Genomic DNA, 15,543 nt, shown 5'->3' on the forward strand with positions numbered 1-15,543 from the left:
TTGTTTGCTTGTTGGGTTTTTTGTGGGTTTTGTGTTTGTTTTTTTTTTGGGGGGGAGGGGGTGGGTCATAAAGCAAAACCCCAGGAAACCACACAAATAACTGACCTCCAACTCCCCACCCACCATGTCCCCTCCCCAAAACTTGCATCCTAAAAGGGTTATTTGCAGCCCTGGTCTGATGCTGGTTGCACTCTTGCTTCTGCCACCTCCCCTGTACAGAAAAGGGGGGAAAAGGGTGGGAAAAAGCAATAAAATGATTTAAAACCCCCAGCCTCCAAATAATTTTCAGTTACAAAGAAAGTCTTAGCAGATGCTTGTTAATTCTTAAAACTATGTCAATTGGCGAAAATTCCAATCTTGGAAAACCCGTCTCGAGCCTCTTGCTGTAACCTGAGGTCTGGCCTGGCAGCTGAACGGACATCTCGGAATGCAGTGGGAGAAACCAAGGGAAAACCAACCCCTCTGCTCTCATGGGAGTGAAGAGTAACTCCTGCACCTGAGCAGAGAGAAGACCTGGGATTTTGGAAGAGCTGAGGATAATAAAGCACTACTAATTTTCCCCATCCTCGTACCCTGGCACCACTGGGAAGGTATAGCTGGACTTGGCATGAGGCTCTGTATGATGACAACTGGAATTTCCCTGAAAAACTTAGGGACAAAATGATTTAAAACCCTCAGGTGTATCTGCATGGAGAGGGAGGTGGGAAGTACAGATACTGGGACATGGCCCCCACCACTGAGAGACATGGGCAGGATGCTGTTCCCTGGCTCCAGCTGCTCCCCAGGGCCAGCACATCACACCAAGACCATGGAACAGCAGAGCCCTATTAAAAGCTTTCCAACCTGTTTTGGTGGTCTGGGCCTCTGTCACCAGCCTTCTCCCACCACAGAGCCATTTACCTGCAGTGTCACACAAACACCGTGCTGGACAGGAGGGACCCAAACAGCGAGCCAGGTCAGAGTCAGTGGGACAGGAGGGAAGCCCCTCTTTCAAGGAAGGTGGGATGTCAGCATGACCAGAGAAATCGCTTGTGCATGTGGGGCATTGCAGTACCTGGGGGCAGAAGGGCCCTGAGCTCAAACTGTGCCTCTTCCTGCCAAGCAATGCCAGACAGGAGCCAACAGAGGAAAAACTGCGAACAGAAGTCCCCCCAGTAGCACCACCAGGGTGAGATGGAGAGCAGAGGAAGAGGGAGAAAGACTCATCTCATGTCATGATCCACCTCCCTTTCTCTACCAGCACACACGAGATGACCCAAACCTGCACCCACATTTGACCAAGGGGAAAGCTGGAAGCAGCAAGCCCAGCTCTACCCACCCAGGCCCCTCAGTTTGTCTCAAGTTATGTCCCAAACCAGATGCTTTCACTGAAGACGCCAGGAGCTGCCTTAATAAGCACTTATGCAATCCTTCTCACACTGAGGAAATGTCTTTCCCAATCCCCAACCATTAGCAGTTGGCTGATGCCCTGGAGCAGGACATTTTAGAGCCCTTGTAAATTTGCTTGGGGAGTGGAAAGTGGCTGGAGGAGGGAAAGGTGCTGGTTTTTGTCAGGGACCTGAATCACCCGGAAGCTCTTCCCTGCTTCTCCCCACGAGTGGAGAGGGGAGCCCTCAAACCCTGCCTCAGGCCAGGGGACTGAGGATGAGAGAATGAGTGGCACCTTCTGCCCCGAGGTCAGCACCTCGCCCCAGGGCTTTGGGGGCCAGTGTTGGTCTCAGCAGGGAATCTGGGTGGGGAAAGAAGAGGTTTTAGGGTAGAAGCATCACTCCTGCCTCAGTGAAAAACTTCCTCCTGGAGGTCAACCGAGGAGCAACTGGGCCAGCTCTCCACGCTCACCTGAGCTGCCAATCAGAGCTCATGGACTGGGATTTTCTGTTATCTCCAGTTACGTGTCTGTGACAGGTAATGTAATATAAACATAAATTCCTTTAGGTAGAGCCTTCCTCCACCAACTTCCTTGGCAATGAGACCGGGGATCAAGTACTGTTCTAAGTAAGACTGAGGGCACCCGTGCCAGGTTGGAGCAATAGTTTTGGGGTTGGTTCCTGCAGCGAGTGGCGAGGCTGCCGTTCCCTTCCCCTTTGCCCATTGTTTGCATCCAAACCCAATTGCAAATTGACATGAGCCGTCTTTGGGGAGCTGCTGGTCCTGCTGCTCCGTCAGCACAATGAGCCGTTGTTGATACGGCCGCAGCAATTTTCCAGGTTAATTTATGGCCGCCACACCCCATTAGCGGCAATAAATGTGGAGCCCGGTTTTGCCGAAATTGTGAGTTACGATTTTTCAAATAAATACATTTTCCTATAAACCAGTGCTCTGTTTAGTTTGAGTGTTCCTCACAGACACATCCATCTACATAAAATACACAGGAGAGGAAGCTGAGCTGTGACTTCGCTCTGATGACATAAAAACTTTTGTAAACACAATGTCACTTGCAGTACTAGCAAAGAGAGGGCCCAAAAAATAAACAGTGAGTGCCTGGCGCATCCCTTCAGGAGTACATGGAAAATTTAATACTTTTTTCCGTAAGGCTTTGTTTTCCTTTTGATTTATCCACGCAGGACAGTGGCTGTTTGGCCATAAATAGATGGTATTTCTTGAGGGGCAATGGTTGCAGTCATCCTGTATGTTGCCAGAGGGGCGGTATGGGAGGTGTGTGGGCAGAGAAGGTGCTGCTGAGAACAGGAGCATCTGGCCACACCACCGTGTTCACCCTCAATTCCTCCTCTTCCTTTGGTGGGGCTTTGACAGAGCCCACTTAGGTTGTTTTTGTGATACTGGTGCAGGATCAAACAGCCCAGTGATGTAGTTTGGGGGACTGAGGCAGTGTGTGGGCACTGGAGTGCACAAGCACCAGCAAGTGCGAGCTCCCCTGTGCCCCAACACTTCCCAACCTCTATGACACCCAAGCTGGTGCAGCAGGACACGTGTGGTAAACCCTAAAGGGGAGGAGGGATGCTCTTAGCGGGCTCCTGCGACCCAGCCTTGGCCACGACCCCAGGGCTGAGTTCATTTCTGATCAAAATGACCAAACTTGATTTCATTCACTTCTGCAGGTTCCCTCTCTTCTCACATCACTAGGAGGAAAATAATCCCCCAGAGCAGCCTCCTGCACCTCTCCTTGAAGCAGATTCTGCTCGTGCCTCAGTTTCCCAAGGTTTTTTGCCACTGTCCCCCGAGGCCTCCAGGAGCAGAACTGTTAGGAAGGTGCTGAGTGATTATTATTGTATTATTCCAGGCAAGTGCTATAAATACCCAGGGGCACCTTTAGACACAACCCAGCTGCCCAGGCGAGCTGGCTCAACCCTGCTCTGTGCCTGTGGCGGTTGAGGAGCGAATCGAAGGCAGTGGCCGGTGTGGAGGTACCTTGGGAAATAACCTGATGGGGGGACATGGTGGGGGGCTGTGGGGTGTTGGGGATGGGATCTTACCAGCTACACCCCAGGGCTGCAGAGGAGCTTGGGGTGGGGAGGGATGTGGGTGCAGGAAGGTGCCGGGATGCTGCAGGGAGATGCTAACAAGGAAGACAAGGGGAATATTTTACGGGGCTGCAATGTAAACAGAGCTGGAGCAGAGCCCCTTTTTATGGAGTCCCTGTCCTGCCAGGGCATCTGCCAAGGCCCTGATTTACGCTCCTATTTAGATAAGGGAGCCGGAGGGGGGGAGCAGAACTGGCGTCAAAGTCACAGGACACCCGGGGCTGCCGCTCCCCGGGTGCTGATAAGGAGGTGGCTGAGGGGCCGGGGCCAAAACCTCAGCTCCCATACCGGGGCAGGAGATGGGTTCAGAGCGTGGTGATTCCTGCTGGGGTCGAGGTGCTGGGGTCCACAGAGTCCCAGGATAACCCCAACATGCAGCACTGGCTCCTCACCATCGTCTGGCCGTGGGGGCAGGAAACCTTTCTCTGGGAATGAAAACAGGTGGAGGGAAATGTGATTCCTCCTGCCATGCCAGCAAATTGCCCAGTTTGAACTGCCTGGCACTTCTCCCCCCACCCCCCCCATGCAAGTGGGGAGATGTGAAATTAAAGAAACTCACCAAAAGTTTGAGACGTGCTAAATTTGGACGCCATGACAAAGGCAGTCTGGTTTGATTTAGAAGGTGTCGGCACGAAAAGGGCTCTGGTTTTATTATTTTATTAAAACAAGAAAGATTAGAATGATTTTCCAAAGGAAAATCAACCCTCTGGTCCCATTATTTGCTCAGCTGAGCACTTACAAACTCTACAGGGTGCAGGGACCTCCATCAAGGGGTGGATAAAGCAAAATAATGCCCAGGCTTGGGCTGGGCTTACATGGCTTGGTGGCCAGAGGCTGGAGGTGACTCTGGTGCACAGCTTGAGGTGACAGCTCTGAGCTGGATGTTGGTGCGAGTGGCCTGTGCAACGCAGGGTTAGGGGGATGAAAGGGGTATTTTTTGGGAGGAGTGTTTTCTAGAGATGGGGTTAGATGCCACAGACTCCATCCTGCCTGCTTGCTGGATCAGGGCTTTTACAGGGTTGGGGAGAAGCTCAGCAAGGGGCCTGGCTGGTTTGTAAGGGAGAGCAGGGCTCCACAGGTGATAGTCTGCCAGCATCAGGGGGTGAGGTATGAAATGAGACCCCTGAACCTCACCCAGGTGGGCACTGGCTCCCACCAGCTGTGAGCTGGGCTTGGGGATCCCACCCAGCCATGGGAGTTTTGAAGGAAATCGGGGACACGACGCCCTACCCAAGGGCTGGCTCTAAGGGGAGAGTAATCACTAGCAAATGTTTGGAGGGTGCTTGTTTAAAGGGGGTGGAGAAGGGGGCTTTGCAGCAGCGGAGAACAAAGCGGGGGGAACAAAGCTGGGCAATCCTGCACGGCTGCTCCCCCCTCAGACGCCAGGGCCCGGCAGAACCGGAGACCCGCTTGCACCCTGCCCTGGCCCCCCCAGCCTCCTGCCTTTGCAACTCGCCTTGTAACAACTAACGATGGAAAATCCGAGGCATTTAAGTGGCTCCCGAATCCACCCGGGAACCGTGATTGAGAGAAGTCAAATAAAATTTGTCATCTTTAAAATGCAGGAGGACGTTAATGGTGTGTTAGCCCGGATGATTAATACAAGCGCCTGCAAACAACCCTCCAACGTTTCCACCCTCCGCTGCAAGATGAATCGCTGGAAAGCGCCGTTAATCGCTAACATACCTCGGGCCCAAAGCCCCTTCCTGCCCCGCCGTGCTGTGATCGCCACCGCCGTGCCCAGCCTGTCCTCACTGCGAGTCACTGCAGCAAAAGCAGGGGTCGGCCCCAACCCCACCCAGCCGGACTGGGGATGAAGTCCTCCTGGGAATCCCTCTCCCATGGGTGCAGAGACGAGTGGGATGTGGATGTCCACTGCAGGGCCCCACTCTGGGCTTGGTTTTGGGAGCTGCGGTGAAATTCAAGATCCCGATCCCAGCGGGTTCCCCCCAGCCCTTTCGTGGCCAGGCTGTGACAGGGAAATGAAGGACAGGTCCCCACTCTCCCATCTTAAATAAGTTCGTGTGTGTGGATAGTATCATTTAAACATACCTGTGTGTCCATGTAGTGTCTCTGGACAGGTTTGCAGTGTGCACACATGTGTTTATATGCCACATGTGTGATATGTGTGTGTGCAATGTGTCTGTACGTAATACAGATACAGTGACATTGTGTGTGCAGCACATCTGTGCTGCTGGTGTGTGTAATACATGTGGGTGCAGTTAAGTGTGTGCATGTGTGTGTGTCACACGTTTGTGGTGTGTGTGTACAGCACAGAGAGCTGTGCAGTGGATGAAACACCTCTGTGGTACCTATGAGAAAGACATCCAGTGTATTTCTGAGAGCAGCACACAGGCGTGGTGTAACCACACACACGTGCAGGGAGCATTTGCACAGCGTGTGTGTGCTGTACACGCGTGCAGGGCATATCTGTGTGGAGCTGTGCAACGCATGGAGCAGCCGTGAGCCCCTTGTATGGGGAGGGAGCCCACACCCCATCCCTGCCATCCTCAAAGCCAGGGCTGCCCTGCTCGTTCTCCCTTTGCTGCCTTCGCCCCCTCCTCTCCCCGGCTCCCCCGGCTCACCGGGTGCTCCCCGCGCTCCGCTCCCACGGGGACGAGTCTGCCCCGCTTGGGGAGCGGGGACTCGGCCCTTGGGAAGCAGAAAGCCCCCGGGTCACCGCGGCCCCGAAGCGCGCACACGGCCTGGTCCGGCCGTCGTGGGTCCGAACACCCGCGGCTCCCCCGCCCTGCTGCCGCCTCTCGTCCCCCGCCGAAGCGCGGCCGTTTTCGGGGGGCTCGGACACCCTCGCCCCAGGAGCGGGGATGGAAGAACGCCGGGGCGGCGGCTGGGGTCCCCCTCCTGTCCTCCTCATCCCCTTCTCCCTGCAAGCAAGGAGCAGGCGGGGCACCAGGGCAAGCGGAGGTGTGAGCCCAAACCCCCGAGCCCGGAGCGCGGCGCACGCCCCTCCACCGCCCCGCTCCCCCCGGGGCCCCCGCGCATCCTCCCCTGCCCATTGGCTCCCCGGCGGGGGGGCCGCGGCCCTATATAAAGGCAGGGTCGGGAGGCTCCAGAAGGGGTTAAAAAAAAAAAAAATAAACCAACAAACCCAAACCAAACAACAAAACTCAAAACCCCAAACCCCGGCCGCCCCACCCCAAACTCCACAGCCGCCTCCGCCACCGCAGCCCCTCGCCGGAGCCGCGCTCCCCGCTACCCATCGCGCCCGCCCGGAGGGGAGCGCCGCCCGCCCGGCCATGGAGCGCTGCTGAGCGGCCCCCGGGGCCAGCGGGGCGGACCATGAACCTTGTGGGGGGCTACCAGCACCACCACCACCACCACCATCACCACCACATGCTGCACGACCCTTTCCTCTTCGGGCCGGCGGCGCGGTGCCACCAGGAGCGCACCTATTTCCCCGGCTGGGTGCTCAACCCGGCCGAGGGGACGCCCGAGCTCGCCGGGCAGAGCCCGAGTTACTGCCCCGCCGAGTACGGCCCGGCCGGCCCGGGGCGGCTGGAGGCTCTCAGCGGCCGCCTGGGACGGCGAAAAGGAGTCGGGGGACCCAAGAAGGAGCGGCGGAGGACAGAAAGCATCAACAGCGCCTTCGCAGAGCTCCGTGAGTGCATCCCCAACGTGCCCGCCGACACCAAGCTCTCCAAGATCAAGACCCTGCGCCTGGCCACCAGCTACATCGCCTACCTGATGGAGGTGCTGGCCAAGGACAGCCAGCCCGGGGACACCGAGGGCTTCAAAGCCGAGCTCAAGAAGGCCGACGGCAGGGAGAACAAGAGGAAAAGGGAGACGGTAAGAGGCGGACCGGGACCTGCGTCCCCGCTCTCCGTGGGCCGGGATCGGGAAGGGAAAGCCCCGTGGCTGGGGAAGAAAAAAACCTCAAACTCTCCCAGCCCCGCTTGAGCCTTTTTTTTCCCAGTGTAAAAATAAATTAAAAAAAATATCCGTGGAGGGAAACTCAGAGGAGAATATCCCGTCCAACTTGCCCGAAGGGTTTCCGACGGGCCGAAGAGGCTCCCGGGCGCTTTCCCGGAGGGATCAGCACCCGGGACCGGGACTGGCCTCGGCGGAGCCTCCCCCGGTCTGTCCTTCACCTCTCCCAGGAACTCTCCAGGGAGGATCAGGCGCCGTAGTATTTCGGAGCAAAGGCAGCCGCTTCTAGCCCTGCTACAGTGGGTGGGTGGGGGAGCGGGGACCCCCAAAATCTCTTTATCCACGGGCTGGTAGAGCCGCTCGGAGCCGCCGGGCCCGGCTGCAGCTCTGCGGCGGGAGCAAGGGTCGGGCGGGCGGCCCGGGACCCCGCTCCGTTCCTGACCGCTCCTTTCTCCCCCCTCTCCCCATCTCCTCTCCCGCAGCAACCCGAGGTCTACTCGCAGCCTCTGGGTCACGGCGAGAAGAAGCTGAAGGGCCGAACGGGTTGGCCCCAGCAGGTCTGGGCTCTGGAACTGAACCCCTGAGGGCTGTCCCGGCGCCCCGACGGCGCTCCCCGCTCGCCCCTCCATGTGCAATGTCGGCGATCCCGGCCCGGCCCCGGAGTCCATCCAGGCGCAGGATGCGGGGACCTGGCCCGGCCGCCCCTCTCCCGGACGGATGCTCCGCGGGAGAGAGGCGAGAGCGCTTTGCGGGGCCGGGTCCTGCTCGCCCCATCGGCAATGGGGACGGGCCGGGCCCTTTTCCCCCCCTCGCCCCTTCCCCCGTTTGCAGTAATCGTTGCTCCTTCCCGCTGCCAGCAGCGATCGGCGGCTCCTGCCCTCCCGGGCCGGGCTAAAACGGTTCGATTCGTTTGCTGTTGTAAATACGAGTCCCCGTCCCTGTCCGCTGCCTGACCAACGTGTGGGTGCGGTGAAAACTACCTAGAGGTGCATTTGGGAACACTCCTGTGCCGGGTTTTCTACCTCAGATATGCATGACCACTTCCCGAGGGACCGGGCGCACCACACCACGTATTTAAAACTGAATAACTAAAAAAAAAAAAAAAAAAAAAAATTTAAATAAAATAACATTTAAACTTTATGCAAACGGCCTCGGGTCTGAGCCCTCTGCCTTCCCCTGCTCTGGCAATCGTGCAGCTGCGGCCGGGCCCCCTGTGCCCTCTGTGGGGCGAGAGGTGCTGCGGGATTAAGGACCCCTCTGAATTCAGTACCTTGCTGTGGGGCAGATCCATGCCAGGGAATTCCTCCCCGGGTGGCTTGGGCAGTTCCGTGGGATCCTTTGGGACTCGTTTATGCCATGTTTGCTCACCCCAGCAGCTGGCAGGGCTTTACAAATGTGTACCCGCAGTCTACCCCCAGGCACGAACTTTGCCCCTGCCCTACAACCCCCTCCCCCCAGACTCAGGAGACCTGCTAGAGGAATTGGACTCGTATTTGGCCTGGGGAAGGATGGCAGGATCAGGCCTTTACAGCGCCTGGATGGCACGAGCACCGGTGAGCTGTAGAGCGCCACTTTTATTGCTGCCACGCAGAGAAGCAGAACTCGGCTGCCCTTCCCTGCCCAGGCAGCTCGCCCAGCTCTGGCACCAGCAGCACTTTCTCCCAGGGATCCTCTCTTAGGTGCTGCCTTGGCCTCATTTTGAAGGTGCAACATCCCCTCCTCGCCATCCAAACGCGATGGATACCACGAGCCTCAGACATACGAATGCTCACACAGCCCACAGTCATCCCTGCCAACTCTCAGGCAAAAATCCTTAATAATCCTTAGTAATTAAAGCTAAATCCTCATTCCTTTATTCTGTGCACACACGAATCTCTTACCAGAGACTGCCAAGACGTGTGCACAGGCTCAGGGCCTGATCCTGACTTCCCATGCCGTTATTCCCAGTGACACTGTCACTCGTCCGCTGCTCAGGGCAAAGAAAACCAGCACAGGGAAAACTTGTACATTATTGCGGGGCTAATCTGAGAGCTCAGCAGGGAGCTTTACATTTTCTACTTGAAACCAAGCTTTTGGTTGCGACTAAAGGTGTAGAAATAACAATGCAACATCTGTAAAATGCTGATGCGTTGGTCAATCTGCTTGTCCAGCCGCACACCCCAAAAATACCCCAGCTCACCCGTGGGGATGCAGCTCGAGTTTTACAACAACTGTGTGCAGTGTGTACAAATACAGATGGACAGACACACAAATATTCGGGGGTCTGGCTGGCGTAATAAAATCTTAATGAAGGATCTGGCTGCATGAATCAGTCTTCTCTCGCTCCAGAGCTGCTGCACGGCTGCCTCCCTAGCCCCTGATCTATTTTCCGATCTCTTTGAGTGAGACTGAGATGAAAATTGACAGCCTGAGAGAAGCAATGCCCATAGTGTTTTTTGGTTTTGGGGGTCTTTTTTGGTTTTTTGTTTGTTTGTTTGTTTGTTTTTTGTTAGAGCTGTAAAAAGTTTAGCATGGTACCAATTCCATGAGTGAAGTTAGAGAGTAGGGCATTCCTAAAACCAAACTCATTCAGGAAGAAAAAAGAAAAGAAAAAAAAAAAAAAGAAAATGTACAGAAAATCAGCCCCAAGTATCCTATTTTATGGCTAAGTTTCACAGTCCCTTAAAGTGCTAGGTTTTTAGGGGAAAGTTCCTAAGCCATCACTAACACTGTAATCTAGTGCCCCACAAATGTATCTGGCCCCAATCCTGTTTACCTGTGCCAGTTGGTATCCCAGCCGGTATCTCTTTATCCATACGGCACCAATCGGGGCTGTCCCTCGGCAGTGGATGAGGGAAAGGGTTAAATGGGGACCTGGGACTTGCTCTGCTGTTTGAGGCAGGGGCGACTCTGCACAGGAATCGTGTCCTCGGTCCCAGCACACCAGGTTCCATCTGGAATATCGCCCGCCGCCTGTGGACCTTTTACCCCACCAAAAACCTCCACCGCTTTTTATATTATGGGTTTCCAGCTTTGCTTCTGGGAAGGGGCACCCTGGACTGCCAGGACAGTATCCTGCCTGCATCCGCAGGAATTTTGCTTTTCTTACCACAGGTTATCTGCTGGCTGCAAACTTCTGGGGAAGGTGCTCCCCGTTCCAGCCTCCCCTGCTCCATCGGGATTTTGCAAGTGAAAACAGCAAGAAGGTTTTCCCATGAGATATTGGCTCGGGGTTTTGGGGGAGAGTGGGTAAAAAAAAAAAAGGAAATAAACATTTTCTTTAGCCAGGGACTTCCCTGCTCCCCAGAACACTTTGGAAGGGCTGTGTTTGTTGGGAGCGAGTTTCATCCCCACCTCAACACCACACACGAGGCTCTGCCGCGCTGGGGCCGGGAAGGGGAGTCCAGGCTGAGCTCAGTGCTGGTTCCAGCCTAGGATGGGATCACCCCTTCACCCTCAAAGGGAGAGGAGCTGCAGGGGAGTGGGAGCCCTGCACAGGGGCAGCTTCTCTTCCTCTGGCAGCGAACCGGAGTGGCTGGGAGAGAAGTCGCTGCAGCATCCGGCAGAGCTCCCGGTGCTCCCTGCACCAGAAATGGCTGGAAGAAGAAAGGTTTGGCCACCAGCTTGGAGTTTTTGGCTATTTAGGGGCCTAACTCATCGGTCAGGGGAGGCAGCCCTGCACACACCTACGGCACGACCCTGCCATGAACTTGATGCCGTTGGGAAGCAGCTCGCTCCGGGCACGCCGCTGGAGTCATCAGCTGCCTGGACAGAAGCACACGCACACCGGGAGCGCTTGGCCCGGGGCAGCATCATACGTGCCACGTTCCCTGCTGCTGGAATCCAGCCGTGAGGGATGGTGGAGGGCCTGCCCTGGCCAAGGGGCAAGTGCTGGGGGACGAGGGGTTTTCGGGCACTTCCCACCTCTCGCTCTGCATCCCTGGGGTTTGGTGCGCAAAGGAATGGTTTCTTTTTTGCCCTTTTTTTTTTGTTGTTGTTGTTGTTTTTCCCTTCCCTTTCTGCCAAGCCCAGACCCTGCTTCTTGTTGTTGTAGGTATTTATGGGCCTGTTTATCTGATCTCGGGGGAGCCTACTCTTATCTCAGAAGCAGCAAGGGAAGGGTTACACTGGACAGCTCGGTAGACAGGATGGAGCCAAATAAAATACCAATCTGACGAAAAAAAAAAAAAAAAAAAAAAAAAGGGGAGGGTGGGGGAAAGAAACACCCAGCCCCAGCCACCCACTTACCCATGAGCACAGTCCAGGCTGCAGGTTGGATTTGCCAGCCCCAAAACAGCTGCTGGGTTCAGGCAGACAGCACAACCCTGGCACAGAGCAGAGGAGAGCACCGTGTAATGATCCTGAAAGATGGGAAGAAAAATCTAATTAAAATATTTTCAGGTCGGCCGTTACAGCCGTTCAGTTGTGATGCTGCTGTTGGGTGTTTCCTCGGGGTGAGCACAGAAATGTCCCGGCTCGGGCTGAGAGGCACAGTCGGCCCCAGCCCTGGCAGGGACTCCTTCGAGGTCATCCCGAAGGTCATGGCCAGGGCCAGCGCTGCTGCCTCCTGTCAGGGGGCCCCTCTGGGCTGGCCCCAGCCAGTGACACAGGGCTGGGGGGGGCATGGGACAAGGGCAACTCCCTCTGGACACCACTTTGGCAGGGAGCAGCAGAGAGCCCCACCTCTGCTTGGCCTCTCTGGAGCCCAAGCCTGCAGCAGGGCTGGGCCAGAGGGAGTAGGATGGGATGGGATTGAGTGGGACGTGCCCTCCTGCCATGCCAAGCAGGGGAACAAGGGCAGCCCCATACCAGGGGTACCCCCAGTCCTTGCCTCCTCCCCACCCCACACCCCACTAATTACTGCTCTTAAGGAAGCGCCTGCTAGTTCAGGCCATTTAAGGTAGCCCCAGCCCCGCTCAGTAAGGGGAACCGGGCCATAATTTGTTTTCAGTGTCAAGATGGCGTCAAAGATAAGACAAAAATCTCCAGGTTTGGGGGCTAAAGAGACAGGAGAAATCCTGACCCGGGGCCGACCTCGGAGGAATGGCCACAAACCCCAGTGAGTCACATGGCAGGTGAAAGATTTACTGCCAGGGGAGCTTTTTGATCCTCTCCCAACACTCAGAGCCTCTTAGCCCAGTTGCTGGCTCCCAAGTCAGACTGTCTCCTGGGAGCGCTGCTCAGGTGGGAAGATTTTCTATTCAACTGAGCCCCCCCACCCCCAGATGGAAAGTTCATGACATGCAACAGCTCTTCCTCAAATCTTTCTGCTCCTGGAGTCACGTGACTCTGAGACACATCTGAACAGAAGATGCATTTCTAATCCATAGCTGTAGAAATTATACCCAAGCATGGGAAGACTCTGGAGCGACAAGGCAGACGAAGACTCTAACTTTTTTTACTTTCTTGCTTTTATTTTATTTTCTAAACCAAATCCAAACTCACTGGGTTTTCATCCCTATGGCAGTACCTGCTTGGGACTGAGCACTGAGCTCTGCTCAGGGTATATTTTTCCATGCAGCTGCCTGTGCTGGGAGAAGACCAAGAACCCTGCACCTTGGGACAACCTCCCCAAAACCGTCCCTCAAACAATGGACAAACTAATCATCCATCCCATGCCTCTACCTCTCCAAAGCCAACCTGCATTGCTCCTTTATTCCATGAAGGCCCTTCCCCCAGTGCAGAGGGCTGGGAGAAGTGTGTATTAACTCCTTTCACAAGACTCACGTGCTTGGGGTGGGGCTAGCCATGGTCACCACGGAATGACCCATCCTCATCCTGCTCAGCGATGGAACAATCACCTTAGCAAGGACCTTCTCTGGCAGTGCTGACACTTGGCCGTCGATTTTCCACTGATCTTCTCCCACGACATTTCAGCACAGCCCTCAGGTGAAGCTGGGCAGCGTGGGGTGGCAAAGCAGCTGGATTTGAGGTCCAGGATGGAAGCTGGCTGGGAACTGATGGAGCAGCAGTACAGCTCAGGGCAGGGACTGTGGGACTGTGCTCAGCAGGACCCGGTGCCATCCCCACAGCTCTGTGATGCTGGACGAGCTCCGCCTCTCCTGATCACTCCAAAGCTGAAGTGCAACAACAAATCTGTAAATCAGAGGGGCCAAGGAGCCAGATGGAGCTGCTAGAGCATAAGTGGGAAGCACAGGCTGGGAGGGTGTTCACTGGTGAGAGGGGAGTGAGGGGTAGTTACCCAGGAGGCTTGGGCTGAGAGACTGCAGAGCAAGAAACCATGCTTGGAGGCCTGCTAAGTCCTTGTGACAGCTCCCTGAGGTAGGAAAGGTCCTTGCTTGCAGTTTCCTCTTCCCCTGCTGCTTCTTTTGCATGAGGAATTCAGGTTCTGACCACCCTGAAAGACTTTACAGTAACCAGAGAAGTAGGGGAATTTATGGCGTCACCGGTGGTTGAAAGCTGAGGGATTGAGAGGAAAAGGTTTTTTTTTTTCCTTAGACTGGAGCTACCTTGACAAAATTCTCATGGCCTGTGACTGACCCGCAGGAGCAGCCGAGGGGGAAGTGGGGACCAGAGCAGGCTGGTTTAATTGCCTTGGCCAGGAGCTCCTTCCCAAGCTGAGATGTGGGAAGGAGTTACGAGTCTGAGCTAGTGCACAAAGCTTGTGTCAACTCTGAAATTCCCTCCTCTGCTCACCTCCACTGTTTGGCTTCCACTGCTTTGGTCCTGTGGCTGATGGAAAGGAGGAGGGCAGGCTGTGCACTGGGACTCATCAGCTTGACTCAGACTCGAGCCTGGGCTGCTGTGTTCAACAGCTCACCTGACAAACTGCCCTGGAACCAAGGCAGCTGCTTAGAGCTGAACCCACACAGTTCTATACGCAAGGCCTTTGAGGATCTTTTAGATTTCTCAGAATGTGGCATAAAAAGGTGGGAAGGCTCTTGTGGAGATAGCTTTGTTGGCCTGCCTCGGGGAGTGATGAAGGACTTGGAGAAGATGAGCAGCTGAGAGGAGTGGGGAAAACAGGATCAGGAAAAGGAGAGAAGGGAGGAAGACAAGGAATAGCCTGGAGAGGGATGGCATCTCCCTGGCACTGTAGCTTGTCAGTACCCAGCGCTATCACTGTGCCAGTGAAGGCCTTTAACCTGCTTTTCATCCCCAGGAAAAGAGAGACAGAGAGGGCTGAGGTGAGTCAAGGCCAGCAGTAGTGAACCAAGGGCTCTGCATCTATTTACAAGGGAGTCACGGTTCATGGCCAGGAAAGTGGAAATTCCAGGAAAAAAAAAAAAAAAATTAAACAACCTGGCTCTGTTGGAAAGGTGGACTGGACAAGGAAGAGCTTAACAGTCCCAGTTTGGGTTAGTGGGATGTCGATGGGGTGCCCATCACTGTGCTCTCTGGTCCCTGGCAGTCCATACCTGTGGTAGGAGAAGCAGCAGAGCCATCTCAGCTGCCTGACACTTCCCTCTTCCCCACAGCACCATGGTGGTCCCCACTGAGGGTGCTGTGGTGATCATGTAGGGTTTCCTGCAATACGTAAAGGGAACAGATCTTGCAGAATGTTCCCCAAAAAATTAAGTAAAAGCACACTGGGGGGGGGGCTTTGAAGTACTTACAGGAGAAAACAGCACTGCCTGCAAGGGTTAAGAGTGGGAAATTGACTCCAGCTCCTGGCAGAGACTGAGTGCTGGTGGAACTGTGCAGTTATCCCTTATTTGATAGAGGGAAAATAAATAAATAAATAAATAAAAGCATCCTGAGGCTCTCCCCCACACACTCCTCCTGCTCAACCACATCTCTAAGACACAAAACCATTAAATCCACATTCACATTTTTTCCCCAGTCCTCTGTGCTGCCCTCTCTGCCGGGGAGAGCAGAAGCGATGCCTGGTTTCCATCAAGGCTGCGAGGAGGCCGCAAGGGCGGCTCACGCAGCGGATCGGACGTGTTCAATTTCAACGTCCAACCGGGGAAAAAAAAAAAAAAAAAAAAAAAAAAAACAAACAACCAAAACCCAAACAAACCGTTTTTATGATCTCCACATCCCAGCACAGCATAATCCTGCTTCCGGTCTCTTGACAAGTACAGCCAGCTCCTGCCGAGGAGGCATTTTTGGGACGGGGACACGGCCCTGGTGCCCCCCGGCAGCTGCCCCGGGCTCGGAGGTGCAGCCGCCAAGCACCCACCTCCCGTGTTCCTGAGCTTACACTGCCCTCACACGGCAGCCGGGAGCG

General features: G+C 55.2%; 1 protein-coding gene and 1 long non-coding RNA gene across 2 annotated transcripts; one reads left to right on the plus strand and one right to left on the minus strand.

Moving 5' to 3' along the window:
* The first annotated feature begins 6,782 nt into the window (after positions 1-6,782).
* HAND1 (heart and neural crest derivatives expressed 1) lies at positions 6,783-7,955 on the plus strand. The gene is made up of 2 exons (XM_027885622.1): positions 6,783-7,289; positions 7,853-7,955. Exons 1-2 carry the CDS (start codon positions 6,783-6,785, stop codon positions 7,952-7,954), a joined length of 609 nt encoding a protein of 202 aa, XP_027741423.1. The 3' UTR covers position 7,955.
* A 5,407-nt stretch (positions 7,956-13,362) lies between these two features.
* Positions 13,363-15,440, minus strand: LOC114058338. Its single transcript, XR_003571421.1, has 4 exons — positions 15,334-15,440; positions 14,927-15,020; positions 14,729-14,837; positions 13,363-13,715 (listed from the first exon to the last, which is right to left on the minus strand). It is a non-coding gene; the product is annotated as an uncharacterized LOC114058338 (long non-coding RNA).
* Positions 15,441-15,543: the final 103 nt, after the last annotated feature.

This window comes from Empidonax traillii, unplaced genomic scaffold, assembly GCF_003031625.1.
Source record: "Empidonax traillii isolate 1590-97213 ecotype Southwest subspecies unplaced genomic scaffold, ASM303162v1 scaffold168:size1726349, whole genome shotgun sequence".
NCBI classification, from domain to species: domain Eukaryota; kingdom Metazoa; phylum Chordata; class Aves; order Passeriformes; family Tyrannidae; genus Empidonax; species Empidonax traillii.

Coding starts and splice junctions, on each gene's coding strand:
- HAND1 (XM_027885622.1), top strand. CDS start 6,783: ATGAACCTTGTGGGGGGCTACCAGCACCACCACCACCACCACCATCAC. Junction 7,290..7,852: donor ACAAGAGGAAAAGGGAGACG/GTAAGAGGCGGA, acceptor CCTCTCCCGCAG/CAACCCGAGGTCTACTCGCA.